This window comes from Pipistrellus hanaki (assembly GCF_964339955.1).
Source record: "Pipistrellus hanaki genome assembly, chromosome: 4".
Taxonomy (NCBI): domain Eukaryota; kingdom Metazoa; phylum Chordata; class Mammalia; order Chiroptera; family Vespertilionidae; genus Pipistrellus; species Pipistrellus hanaki.
Window position 1 is genome coordinate 78,522,524 of NC_140506.1, and position 13,850 is coordinate 78,536,373.

Sequence of the window (13,850 nt, forward strand, 5' to 3'; positions counted from 1 at the left end):
TGGGCTGGGGAGGACCCTCCCAGCCACAGGCTCCGTGGCTGGACCGTGCCCTCTGCCACCGCGGCGGCTCCGCTCTGGGCAGGTGCCAGCCCCGGCGCCGACCGCTGGCTGACCCTGCGCGCCCTCTCCCACCCGCTCCCCATCCCCATCCCCGTCCGCATCCCCGTCCCCTCCCTCCCCCGCCTCCCGCGCTCCGGCCGGCGTCTCCGCCCTCCCGCGCCGGGGTCGCCGCAGTCCCCGCTGCCCCCGGCTCCCTCCTCGGGCGCCCCGGCCTCACTCCCGCCTCGGAGCGCTTCGGGGGGGACGCGGGGGGCCGAGGCGGGGGCCCCGGGCATCTCAGCGCTCCGGACCCGCAGGCGGCCCCGACTCGGGAGCCGGAGCGCAGGGGAAGGCGAGGACCGACCGGGCGGCCGGCGGAGGGGCGGGCGCCGCTCATCAGCCACGCCAGGCACGTCTGGGCCGCCCGGCCGCCTTTTCCTCCTCTCCCCCTCTGCTTCCCCCCTCTCCCCTCGGCGAGGGCAGAGTGGCCGCGGCGGCGCCATGCCCGGGCCGGAGTGAGTGGCGCGGGCGAAGATGGCGTACATCCAGGTAGGGCTGAGCTGGGGGCCGGGGCCGCGGGGTGGGTGGGTGGGTGGGGAGGCCGGGCCCCCTCCGGCCGGGAGCGCGCGGGAGGGAGGGCCCGCGGCTGCGCTCCCGCAAACTTGCCCGGGGAAAAGGGGTGCCCGAGCGCAGCAACCTGTGCGCCCCGGGAGCAGAGGCTGGGCACCCCCACACCCCCGAACACAGGGCCCCGTGCGGACTCTGCACGCGCGCCTTCGCCTCCTGGGGAAGGAAGGGGGGCGGTGGTGAGGCAGACTTTTCTTCCCGCGCCCCCATCCCCCTCCCTGGGCACCCCACCCCAGGGAGGGGCCGTGGCGGGCGGCCCAGGGCACCCCGCCACCCGGCCCGCCAGCTGTGGTTGCCGTGGTGACGGCCGGCTAATTGGCAGGCGGAGTGCGCCGGAGGCAGCTGTTCTGGCCGGAGGGACAAGGACGTGGTCTCTCCCGGGCGCTGGGTGCCAGGGGTGGGGGACACACCGGGGGCGAGCTGGTGCTGGTGCTGGTGCTGGTGGTGGAGGTGCTGCTGGTGGGGCAGCCGATTCCTTAGGCCATTGTCTTGGGGCTGGGAGTTGTGGACCCCTATCATTTTGGGGAAACTCCCCTAAGAATCCTCGCCGAAATAATTTCCAAGCGGGATTTTTTTGGAGGGGGATGGAAAGTGGGGGTGAACTGCTTGACTAAGAGACCGTTCTCCTTAATACAAGGCTGGAAGCGGCGACAGGTCAGCGCCAAGGTCATGCAGTCAGACCCTTTGCTTGCTTCTGGGACTGGCTCCTGTGAGCCGGGCAGAGAAGCCTACAGGCTCCCGCATCCAGGGTGCATCTGGGCTCCCTTCTCATCTCCTCCGCCACAGCTGGGGGGCTGCTGGTCCCCGAGTTCCCCCTCTGGCTCACACATGCCCTCAGTTTGTCCTTAGACGTGTCATTTGACCTGGAACTCTGCTCTGTCACCTGGCTAGCCTCTTCCTTTCTCTCCTGGTTTAGGTGAGCTCCATTGGCTCCCCTTTCATGAAATCCCTAGGTCATCTTTTCAAGTTCATTGTAGGTCATGCCTACACCCACTGTGTGCTGGATGTTGTTAGGAGGACTATTCAATAGTTGCTCAACAAACGGTTGGGTGACCACCTATTATGTGTGTGCACTGGGGCACAGCTGTGAACGCAGCATGGTCCCTGCCTCTCAGAATGCAAATCTAGGGAGACACGAAGAACATCTGAACAGGCTTCTACGGTTCTTAGTGACCACCTTCAGCACCGAGGCGACACAGCTGCTTCGGGGGTCATGGTGAGGTCTAAACGTGGGGATGGATCAGTGAGGATGGCCTAGTGACTCTGGCTTAACTTCCAGAAGGAGTTGTTAAACTTTTTCTGTAAAGGGCCACATAGTAAATATTTGTTTCTTCGAAGGCTGCAAGGTCTGTGTCTCAACTATTCTGCTCTGACTATGGTGCTGAATGGCAATAGACAATAGTCCGTGAATGGGCGTGGCTGTGTTCCAATAAAACTTTATTTGTGAACACTGACATTTGAATTTCATATATTTTGCATGAGTCAAGGAGTATTAATCTCCTTCTGACTTTTTTTTTTCTCCAAACATTTGAAAGTGTACAAACCGTTCTTAGCTGAAGTGCCACATGGAAATAGGCTGGCTGCAGGCTGGATTTCTCACCCCTGTTATAGAATGTCTGCCTTTCCTTTCATCCTGTTTCTTTCTGGCTTGCATCAGTTCTCCTTCATTGGATCAAACACGTGAACCCAGGAGGCCCAGGGTGAGGAAAGGCTCACAAAGCATGCTGATCGCATCAGAGCACCTTCTCTTTCCTCTTGCTTCATCTTCCTTGGTTTTGCTTTGCTCCCTGACACTTACCTTGCACCTGGGACTTGAGAAGGCTGGACCCTGGGGTGGCCTTATCTCTGCTCATCACGGTTTTATTATAAACGGCTCTCCGACCACCAGGTACGGAGGAAAGGCTTCCCCCAATGAAGATAATGGGCATGGATTGTGAAAAAGCAGCCCTTTGTCCTTGTACTTCGTCGGAAGCTTTTTAAAGCACTTGCTCTTGTAAGCCCAGCAAGGACATCGCTTTTTGCTGCTTTGCTCACCAAGGTAGTTCTTGGTGCCCGGCTGGTTCCAGCTGGTCTTGAGAAGCCACCCTGTTCTCATGAACCACGGAGAGGGGGCAGGTACATTGCAGCTGGGCCACACACAAGCATTTTCACAGCGGCCTAGGTTAGTCTTCCCACAGAGGAGAGAGGTAACTGAGGCTCAGAGTGGCCCCTTCACTTGCCCAAGTCACATGATTGGCAAGTGGGGAGGACAGGACTAGCACTTGCTCCACTCAGCTCTTTGCGTGCCCACGTTCCCCCCGCTCCGCCCCTCATGCACCCCCTCCCTCAACCCTCCCCGCCCCCCCTCCCCCTGCCGCCGCCACCCAGCAGGTCTTGTTCTGGTTTGAGCTTTGCTTTTGGAAGAGTTTGTGATTAGTGCCCAGACTTTGTTTTCCAAGCTGCAGCCATAGCCTTACCACTTCAAGGATTTTGAATTTTTCACGAGCTATGTACCACCTGTACCGTTATTTACTTAATTTTTTTTTTCTATAAATGGATTCACACTTTCTTTAGTTTAAAAACTCGTATGAAAGGGAAACTTTGTGTCAAAATCATAATAGAAAACCAGGATGACTTAATATAAGCAGAAGGCAATTGGACCAAAGAAACACGATTAGAATAATGCCACGTTCTTAGATGCTGGCTGGCAAGGGCTCCCTGCCAGGCTCTGGGGGTGGAGGGGGGCTTCTATTTGTTTAAAAAGGAAGGGGTGGGGAAGATTTGCACGTGTTAGGAGGATGTTATTGAATCTTTCTCCTCCTTGCAAGAGAAATGAAAAAAATAATAACTTTCTCCCTCTTGGTTCAAAGTTCTGAGTTCGAGTCTTGCCTCCGTTCACCTCTGGGACACGTCCCAGGCAGGCTAGGATGTGGGACTCCTCCTAACCTACCTTCTTCACTTGGCCACATAGTAAATATTGGAAACCCATCAAGAGGGAGGGAGCTTGTGTCTTAGGAACCCGTGAGAAGAAGATGGGATGTGGCGGGGGTGCGGGGGGAGGGAAGGGGGGTTGGGGGGGAGGGCGCGGCATAGAAGAGGGGCAGCCGGTCCCTCCTCCAAGGACCAGATTCTGGCTTCCTTTTTGGCTCCCTCTATTTGTGGGTGGTCTTACGAAGCTTCCCACCATCTCCATTGGAGCAGAATGAGAAGGTAGGGCCTCCAGGAGGGCTGGGGAGCCGAGTCACAGCCACTCAGTGCCTGCCTGCATGTGGGCAAATCATGCCTTTTGGGGTTGGCTTCGCGGTTATTTCTGTATAGGAAGCTTTGCTCTTCTGAAGTGTGGCTGCATTGGCTAGCATGACTATCTATCCGCCCGCACTGATTCACAGCAGCATACGGTGCAAATCAGACCGAAATGCTGAAGTTTCCCACTTATTATTCGGTGTTGGCTAGCCAGGAGGCTACCCGCAGCCCTGAAGATAGCAACACCTAGGTAGGAAGTCAGCTCCCTTCCCAGGATGGTAAGTGGAAAGATCCAGGACTTTTTCTTTCTCTTTTCTGAGTTGCTGAAATATTGCTAAACTGGTCTTGTCTCTCTCTCTCTCTTTTTGTCGCCCCCACCCCCTCCACCCCGTGGCTTCGCCTTGGATCTCTAAAAGGGCAGTTGGAACCTTTGAACGAGGTGGGTTAATTCAATGATTCGTTGGGTCTGGCTTCTCATCAAGAAACGCTTGCTTTTCGTTTTGGAGTCTTCTGTGAGGCTGTGGGGAATGTTGAATATTAAACAGTCACCGGATGTCGATAAGGGCACTGTTTCCATGCCTCTCTGTGGCAGGGAGATCCCGGTGAACAGACACGAGAGAGATGACAAGATAGGTCTCCCTTCCCTCCCCCCTACTTATTCCGTTTGATTATCTCTGTTTGCTTTCATGTCACTGAGATTATCTTTTCTAAAAAGACTATTTTTTGCTCTGCTCTCAAAATGACAGACTAATATTCATTGTGTCTCGGAACATATTGTGTAACCCTCACCACGGTGGGTATGCCGCCCACACATCAAGGAAGACATTCCCATAAACTACAAAAGAAACTACCTGCAAATGTCTCGCCGGCTATTAATGGCTCCAGCGAGGTGGTGTTTGCCATCTTTGTGCCTGCGATTGGTAAACAGAAACGGAAAACATTTTGTTCCAAGTGTTGACAGACCTCCTGCATGTCGTTATGTCTCACCAGGGATGGGCTGCTTGTAATTCGGGTGTTTTTCCTCTTCCTCCTTTCCACCCTTTCCCGGGCCTCCTCTCATCCCCCCTCCCCGCCCACCTCCCCCAATGGCCTCAGGGTTTTCTTTCTAGAATCTCTGATCTGCTGCTGTGCAGATGGACCTGCCGGCACTGCTGTCAGAAGTGTTACGAGTCCAGCTGTTGCCAGTCGAGTGAGGATGAAGTTGAAATTCTGGGACCTTTTCCTGCCCAGACTCCTCCCTGGCTGTAAGTAACACTGCTCCCAACTCCCTTGAAAGAAATCTCAAGACCTCTTTTTATCCTGTGTCTCTGAGAGGGGGTGGGGCCTGGGGAAGGAGGATTTGAGGGGTGAAAGCAGGGAAGGAAGGCAGGGTGCCCACTGACCTCTCCGCTACGGATGGAACGTGATCTGTGCCTCTCTCTCTTTTTATTTTATTTATTTATTTTTTTTGGCAAGCTGGTGAGACCAGCTGGTGGTGGGACTTCTGTTCAGCGAGTTTCACATCTTCTGAGATGTGAACTGTGTAATGCTAAACTCGTGGGCACTTTTAATCACGTTGGGTGTCATTCCAAGCGGAAAAAAGGTCTGTGAGCATCGATAGCCTTCAAGGCATGTCGGTCCTAACGTGTCCATCCAAGTCAGTGCCTGGCAATTGGCCGGGCACCTGACCCAGTGCCTGGCACATGGTAGATGCTCATAAATGTCTGCTGCCTGGCGGGGTAGATGGCATGAACAAACAAGTGTATCTTCACTGATCTGACCGAGAGCTTCAGAAATAGGGAAGCCGAAAAGCACCTCCAGGCTTCATCCTGTCCTCCAACGCTGTTTATGTTCTCCCTGGCGTCTTTCATTTTATTTCCAATTCGTTCTCCTCCCGCGCCTGCATGCAACATCTCCATCTGCCAGTCCCTCAGATATTTTGGGAACGCAGTTTCGAAGCTTCTGAGCCACGTGGCTGGTCCATCTCTCTGTGGCTGGGAGAGGGACGTGGCCAGAGAGTCTGGTTTGAGCCTAGAGGGTCTGGGAATCATCGAGTACAACTTCTTATGATACAGACGGGGAGGCCCAGAGAGGAGAGAGACAGTGCAGGTGCCCACAGCTGGAGCCTCTGTGGGGAGCCAGTGCTGTCTCAGCTAAATCCTTGGGCTGAAGTTACAGAAGCTTCTGGTGCCCCAGCTTTCCCTCCATACTGGGGGGAGGGCAGGGGGCAGGGTGTGGGCTGGGTCATGCCTCAGTTCTTCCTCTCATTTTCTGTTTTTAGAGGCAAGTATTGCATATTTCCATAACCAAGTGGTTCTGTGTCAGGCTCTGTGAGTTGATATCTTTTTTTTTTTTTTTCCTACTTTTTCCTAGTTCTGTGACCTTGAGCAAGTTGCTTGATACCTCTCTCTCTCTCTCTCTCTCTCTCTCTCTCTCTCTGCCTTGATTTTCCCATCTGTAAAATGGGGATGATAAAAATAATAGTATTTATATCATAGGGTTGTTGTGGTGATTGCATGAATTAGTGTATGGAAAAGGACTTAAGAACGCTTGACCCCTGGTTGGCAATCCTAGATGAGAGTCTTTTTTACCCTGTTTTTGTCTCAGTTTTCTCATCTGTAAAGTGGGAACAGTAATATGACTTATTTTATACTAGAGGCCCAATGCACGAATTCATGCATAGGTGGGTCCCTTGGCCTGGCTGGTGATAGAGGCCTATTGGGGGGGACGGGGAGAGGGGAGAGAGACGGAGAGCGATCAAGAGAAGTTGGCCGGATGGAAGGAGGGGCAGTGGGAGTGCACTGACCACCAGAGGGCAGCTCCTGCATTGAGTGTCTGTCCCCTGGTGGTCAGTGTGTGCCATAGGGGCTGGTCATTCTGGTGGTTCAGTTGTAATGGTCGCTTATGCATTTACATATATATCGATGGCTGTTATTCAGAGTAATGAGATATGCACATACTATGCTTATCACGTAGTAAGTATTCATTTTTATTGTTATTTTGATAGGGATTCCTTTAAACTGATTTAAAGGCGATGTTAAGGCACTCTTCCATTATTCATAGGTAGTGACCTGAATCCCGCAGATGTGTGTAGAGTTGGAATGTTTGGTGAAATCAACTCATTGATCAGGAGCTCAGTCCCATTTTCCAGTGCCCCGTGTGACAGAGATTGGCTTAGCCCTATGGACGGCAAACTGTGGCTTTCTAGCCACATGTGGCTCTTTGGCCCCTTGAGTGTGGCTCTTCCACAAAATACCACGGCCTGGGCAAGGCTGTGAAGAAGAGGCATTAGAAGAAGTTTAAGTTTAAAAAAATTTGGCTCTCAAATTTCAGTCGTTGTTCTGTTGATATTTGGCTCTTTTGACTGGCTTAGCCCATCTGGTGTCTTTTCTTTAAAGAATGCCAGCTCTGTGAGGGCAGGGTTTCTATCTGTCTAACTCCAAAAGATAGTTGTTGACCAACTGACTAACGTACAGGCAGAAATTGAATCCTGAAAGCATCAGTCATCCAATTGAGCCCAGCCGATGGCTCAGTGGTTGAATGTTGACCCATGAACCAATAGGTCCCTGGTTCTATTCCTGGTCAGGCATATGCCCCCGTGTGCAGGAGGCAGCCCACCGATGTTTCTGTCCCTCTATTTTCCTCTTTAAAAATCTAAGAAAAGTAATAATAATAATCTGAGTTTCTTTGGTAATTATTTCTTGAATATACCCTGCAGACACTCAATAGGTTCCTATTACTGTACTCAGGGGATGTAAAATCTAGTGTAGGGGCCCCAGTTGGGTAGCTTAGTTGGTTGGAGCGTTGTGCTGTTCACTGAAAAGTTGTAGGTTCAATTCTCAGTCAGGACACATGCCTACGTTTTGGGTTCGTTCCCCTGTTGGTGTGAGTACGGGAGTCAACCAATTGATGTTTCTCTCTATCTCCTTTCCTGTCTCTTGAAAATCAATAAAAAAAATAACATATCCTAGGGTGAAGATTAAAACAAAAACAACTAGTATAGGAGATGAGGCAAGTACATAAGTATGCATTCACACCCTGCCCACCCATATGATAGTCCTGCATAGAGTTGTCAATGGAAAAATCCAGGGAGAATGGCTTCATTCAGGCATAGCTGGATCCAGAGGCTTAAAAAAGGGTGTGCATGCGTGTGCTCTCTTTGTCTTTGTTTCGTTTGTATTGGCCTCATTCTTAAGCTTGCCTCTTCTTTGGCCCATTCTTAACAGCAGCAAAGCACCAGGAAGGGCTGTCTTTGCCCTGGTTTGTTGTGAATGTGCCCAATCACTTTTGCTTGGAGGAGATGGTGCTGGGGTCATCCCTGGGTTCCCATCCTGGACCCAGGGGCATTTCCACTTGAAACACTTGAACTAAGCTAGTAGAGCAGGGTTGGCACACTTTTCCTGTAAAGGGCCCGATAGTAAACATTTCAGCCTCATGGGCTTATTCTGTGTTGTAACTAGTCAACTCTGTCATTGCCGTGCGGAAGCAACCAGACTCAGTACATTAATGAATGGCATGGCTGTGTTCCAGCAACACTTGGTTTACAAAATCAGGCTGTGGATTTGGCCCTGTGGTTAGCTGACCTTTGTCATAGACAGTTTGGATGCTGTGTCTGGAGCCAGGGCAGGCAAACACGAGACATGGACACTACGTCTTGGGAGAGTTGTGAGGATCGTAGAAAATGAGCCTGCAAACTCTGATGGTGCAGGGTCATGAATGCCGGATGAAGGAATTTGGATTTTCTTTTGAACCAGTAGAGAACCTGATAGACATTGAAAATCACAATCTGTTAGCCCCCAGATACCTGGATGGAGCGTTACAGATGCCCAGCCACTGAGTTGGATGACAGTTGCGCTCTGACCAGGCTACTGGCCCTCTGAGCATGCAGAGGATTCTCAGGGCCATTTTGTAGCTATAGCCCTGCCCCTCAAAGAACCCTTGAATGACATGGTTATGGGTGTTTTTATTTATTGAGCATAGTAGGTACATAGTAGGGGGTGGGATCCCTGGGAAGACAGTTCTTTTGGTTTTGCCGCCAGCAGAGAAGTGGGCTGGGAACTTCCCAGCAGAGCCAGCACACCACAGCTTCTGGACGCTCCGCTCACTGGTGGTTATTATGAATGGCACCACATAGAGTCCTGCAGCCTGCAGCCTGGACACTGTACGTGACCTCCAAGCTTCCCGGGATGAACCAGGTCTTCCTGGAGTCCTGGCATCACTGAGTACACTTTTGGCGCTCAACACAGGGCAAAACGTTAAGAGAAATGTGGAAAGGGGAAGCGGGTTCAGTCATTCAGAGGGCGAGTTTACAGCTTGTGCTTTCCCCAGCTTTATTTACCAAGTGGGCCGTTGCATGTTATCAAACAGGCAGGGAATAGAAATGTCAAGTGCACAGGCTTTGCGGTGCTGTTCCTGCGGTGATATTTGAGCCCAGAACCACAGGGCTGGCAGAGGAGCTGGCTCTGTGTGTGGGGGACACATCATTCACTGTCACATGTGCTCCTGTCATGTGGGCCCCCCGCTTTCCTCGACTGGGCTGGCCCAGTGAGGGTCAGGAAACTGTGCCGTCCAGCTGGCCCCTTGGGGCAGTGCCAGAAAGACCCTCCTTGAAGAGTGAATTAAAGTCAGGTTATTTGTTGAGTACCTACTGTGTTGAATACCTACTGTGTATGTGTTGAGTACCTACTCCAGAGGCCTTGCAGGGGGTGCCCAGCTCAGAAGTGTGACCCCGAGCCTGGCATTGCATGACTCAGTTGAGCTTCTACCATTTAACAGTGATGCCAATTACTTATCCATCCCTCTCCCTACCCTACCCTGGGGCCTATATTTCCTCACCTGTAAAAGAGGCACGGTTATTAATAACAACTAACTCCCAGGTAAATCAGATGGTTCATACAGAGCATTTAGCCCAGGGCCCAGCACATGGTGGGCACTCAGCACCTGGTACCTTTGAGCATAGTAGGTACATGTCTCCCCACTAAGCAGTGTGTCCTGTTGCAGGAGGGTTGACAAGACATGGACTCGGATCATTGGGACACAAGACAAATGGGATAAGAACCACAGGAAGGGTGTATTCAGTCACTCGCTGAGAAAATAAATGTGGAACACCCCAGATGCGCCAGGTTGTAAGGCATGGTTGGCAGTGGTGACAGGTTAAGACAGATACTATCACTGCCCATATGGAGCTGAAGCTTGGTGTCAGATGCAGAGGAGAAACAAGCAAGCCACAACCAAAGATAAGTGATGTGCAATGTCAAAGAGACAAAAGCAGGTGCAGGGTAAGGGTTGAAGGGGGTGGGAGGAGGAGACGGGGACAGGACGGGGCCTCTCTGAGGAGATGCTGTTGAAGCTGAGACCTGAATGATGATAAGGAACCAAACAGGTGATGGGGCCTGGAAGAGCATTGGGGGCAGAGGGAACAGTTGGCACTGGGTGTGGGAGGAAGGCAGGGAGGCCTGGCGGTTGCAGAGGAGGCAGGAGTGGATCAGCATACACTGCTACTGTGTCAGAGGACTCAGCTGAGGCCCTGAGAGGCTGAGTCCTGGGAGGCTGGACGGGACTTCACAGGTAGAGTGATCGCCACAGAGGTGTGGCCGCGGGGAGACAGGCTGTGCAGGTGGAGGTGCCCCAGTGACTCCTTCCGTGGGAGATGCTACAGCTTTCAAAGGGAGAGCAAGAAGAATGATGGGTACAGTGTGACCCATCTCTGTGACCTCCCCTGCTCTGCACCCCCCACATTTCATCTGCTATCTTCTCCTAGAGACCAGGAGCCGGGGCAGGCGAGGCCAGTGCATGACCCGGTCTTATCACAGCCCCGGCCTTGTCCTCGCCGTGACCCTTATGTCACTTTGGAAGAACATCAGATCCATCTCATTTCATGCACAGGATGCATCCGAAGACCTAGGAGAATTGGAAACTTGCATCTTTCAGGACTAGTTTCCCTGCAGGCTTAAATATCAAGCTGGGGGATGCGGGCTTAAACATATCAATCCGCAGCTGGGAGCTTGGGGCGTGTTATTAGCAGCATCCATCTCGCAGACACTTTGCCAGCTTTTGTCCCCCCCCCCCATTTCCCTTCCCGCAGCATCCTAACCTCGGAGCCTTGTGAATAGTGGGGGGATCTTAAAGACACCAGTAATACTAGCTAAAATGGATTGAGCACCTACCTGCAGCATGCCAAGCACTGTTCTAGACATTTTGTATGTGTGGACGCGCTCAGTGTTCACAGCAGCCAGGCAAGGTGGGCACCGTTATTCTCGTTTTACGGATAGGGAGATGGAGACACAGAGAGAGGAGGGGACTCGCCCGAAGTCACCCAGCCAGGGTTCAAACCGAGAGGTCCTGCTCTTTAATTACTACTCTGTATCGCCCCACCCTCCGACCCAAGGCTCTTCATCGTTCCATTGGGAGCGCATTGAGTCGCGCCTGCTGATAATTCATAGCTGTTTCTTTACATCAAACTGTTGTTCTTCAGTCATTGATTCTCAGGGCCGTTTTGTAGCTATAGCCCTGCCCCTCAAAGAACCCTTGAGTGACATGGTTATGGGTGTTTTTTTATTTTTTTATTTATTTTTATTTATTTATTAAATATATTTTTATTGATTTTTTACAGAGAGGAAGAGAGAGGGATAGAAAGCTAGAAACATCAGCCGAAACCGGTTTGGCTCAATGGATGGAGCGTCGGCTTGGGGACTGAAGGGTCCCGGGTTCGATTCCCGTTAAGGGCATGTACATTGGTTGCGGGTATATCCCCGGTGGGGGGTGTGCAAGAGGCAGCTGATCGATGACTCTGTCTCTCATCGATGTTTCTAACTCTCTAACTCTCTCCCTTCCTCTCTGTACAAAATCAATAAAATATATTTTAAAAAAAGAAAGCTAGAAACATCGATGAGAGAGAGACATCGATCAGCTGCCTCTTGCACACCCCCTACTGGGGACGTGTCCGCAACCAAGGTACATGCCCTAGACCAGAATCGAACCTGGGACCTTTCAGTCCGCAGACCGAAGCTCTACCACTGAGCCAAATCAGCTTCGGCTGGGTGTTTTTAAAGGATGTTAAACTGTAGGCAGAGGGGCTGTTGGAAAAGCAGAGTGTTTCTCACCAAGAGCCACCTGCAAAAGTTGGGGTGCACACGGACGGCCACACGGTTCCTTCCAGACTGAAGATTGACAGGTCTCGTGACCAGTCACAGTGGTGCCCCACCTCCTAGGCCGCATCTCGAGTAAGTTCTCCTATCTCTCCCTTCGGCCCCAGCTTTGACTGATGGCTCTAAATTAGGAAATATGCATTCATATCATTTCACATTTTGTGCAGAAAGCAAGACGTTACTGAGAGTTTAGGGCCACCACGCTATTTCAAATTTGCATTATCCCCAGCTGCATAAATGGCAGGAGAGCTGACTCCTCGTGGTCTGGTCTCCAAGGGCAGAGATGCCTGTCCTGGGGATTCTCTGACGACCATCGAGACCTCTCCCCTCCCACAGGATGGCCAGCAGGAGCAGTGACAAGGACGGGGACTCTGTCCACACAGCCAATGACGTCCCGCTGACCCCACGCACCAACTCCCCAGATCGAAGATGCTCGTCCTCAGACACGTCCAAGTCTACATACAGCCTGACCCGGAGGATTTCAAGTAAGCATCTGCCGCGGCAGAGCGTCCCGCCCGGCCAGTCTTGTGCCGCTCACCTCCCTTCAGAGTCCATGAACGAATCCCACCAGCTGGGTCCCAGGACCGAGGAGGGGGCTGGCTTTCCCACACACTCAGCAGCAGCCCCAGGGAAAGATGTGCAGGACACCGGGGTCCCTGGGGAGAGGAAGAGTGGGGTGATAGGAGACAGGATGAGGTAGCCATAATGACAACGTGACAGAAGTGCATTGTCGTGATCATTTTGACTGATTTTTGTTTTTGCTGATCGCTTTTCATCGAATTGGCTCCGCTGATTGACATTGTCAACATATGTCATTTCAGCCCCCAAAGGCAAGTGTCGCCATGTTACACTGCAGGGCTTGCAAATTCTAGCGACTCCAGGGTCCAGGTGGGTTGTGTCAGCAACTGAGTGAAGAGGGTTGGATGGAGATAAATACTCTAGCAGTGTTTCCCAACCTTCTCTCATGATGAGAATCACCTGGTGGAGTTGTTAAAACACAGATTCCTGAATCCCAACTAAGAAGTGCTAAACTAGAATTTTTGAGAACATATAGGTAAAATTGCATACCTAACTTAGTGCTCTGTATATAACATCTGTGTTAGAGCACTAGTTAAGTATACAATTTTACCTATATGTTCCCAAAAATTCTAGTTTAGCACTTCTTAGTTGGGATTCAGGAATCTGTGTTTTAACAACTCCACCAGGTGATTCTCATCATGAGAGAAGGTTGGGAAACACTGCAGTCAAATGCAATGACAGATCTCCCGACTCTCAGCCTTGGGAGGTGCGAGGGCAGGCCGGGGACTGTGGCCAGTTGGGAAGCTGATGCCCTGTTGCAAAGGGCAGCTGCTACTCGGCTGTAACCATGGGGGATGGTGGGCCCACTGTTGCCGGATTTTTTAAAAAAAAGAGAAACTGGCAACCTGGGTTTTCATATGAAACATTCTTACTTTTAAACCCAAATAAAATGTGTCTGTGGGTTGAATCTGTCTCGCAGGCCACCAGTTTCCCCCCTCTGATGTATAACGTATGTGTTTGGCCATCTGGCGTGATTTGGGTGGGGAGGAGGAAGGAGGGAAAAGCCTAGGGACTCCCCGAATAGAACCGTTGAAGAAGTATGATATAGTTACTTTGAGGTAAGCGTCATTGGATCCGTTTCACCGATGGGGAAACTGAGTCCCAGAGAGTCTAAAAAAAGTGTGCCGGAGTCACACGGCTCATTCGCCGTGAGTCATACGGCTCACTAAGTAAGCAGTCGAGGTAGAACTTGACCTAGACGTCCACTCTGAAAGTGGAGGGAGGATAGGGTAATGGTTAGACTAGAGCCAAGTCTCT

The 13,850-nt window shown here is 51.7% G+C and overlaps 1 protein-coding gene across 10 annotated transcripts in view; it reads left to right on the top strand.

Moving 5' to 3' along the window:
- The first annotated feature begins 213 nt into the window (after positions 1–213).
- The window catches only part of SYT17 (synaptotagmin 17), a 70,762-nt gene continuing 57,125 nt past the window's right edge, over positions 214–13,850 (top strand). Inside the window, exons 1-4 of one of the 10 annotated variants that reach the window (XM_084880697.1) lie at positions 214–588; positions 4,305–4,327; positions 4,984–5,132; positions 12,351–12,499. In XM_084880697.1, coding sequence (XP_084736823.1) covers positions 12,352–12,499 — 148 coding nt within the window. In that variant the 5' untranslated portion in view covers positions 214–588; positions 4,305–4,327; positions 4,984–5,132; position 12,351. Of the gene's footprint in view, positions 589–3,892; positions 4,167–4,304; positions 4,328–4,355; positions 5,133–12,350; positions 12,500–13,850 lie in introns of those variants that run through there. The other 9 variants (XM_084880698.1, XM_084880703.1, XM_084880702.1 and 6 more) reach the window with 9 other exon arrangements.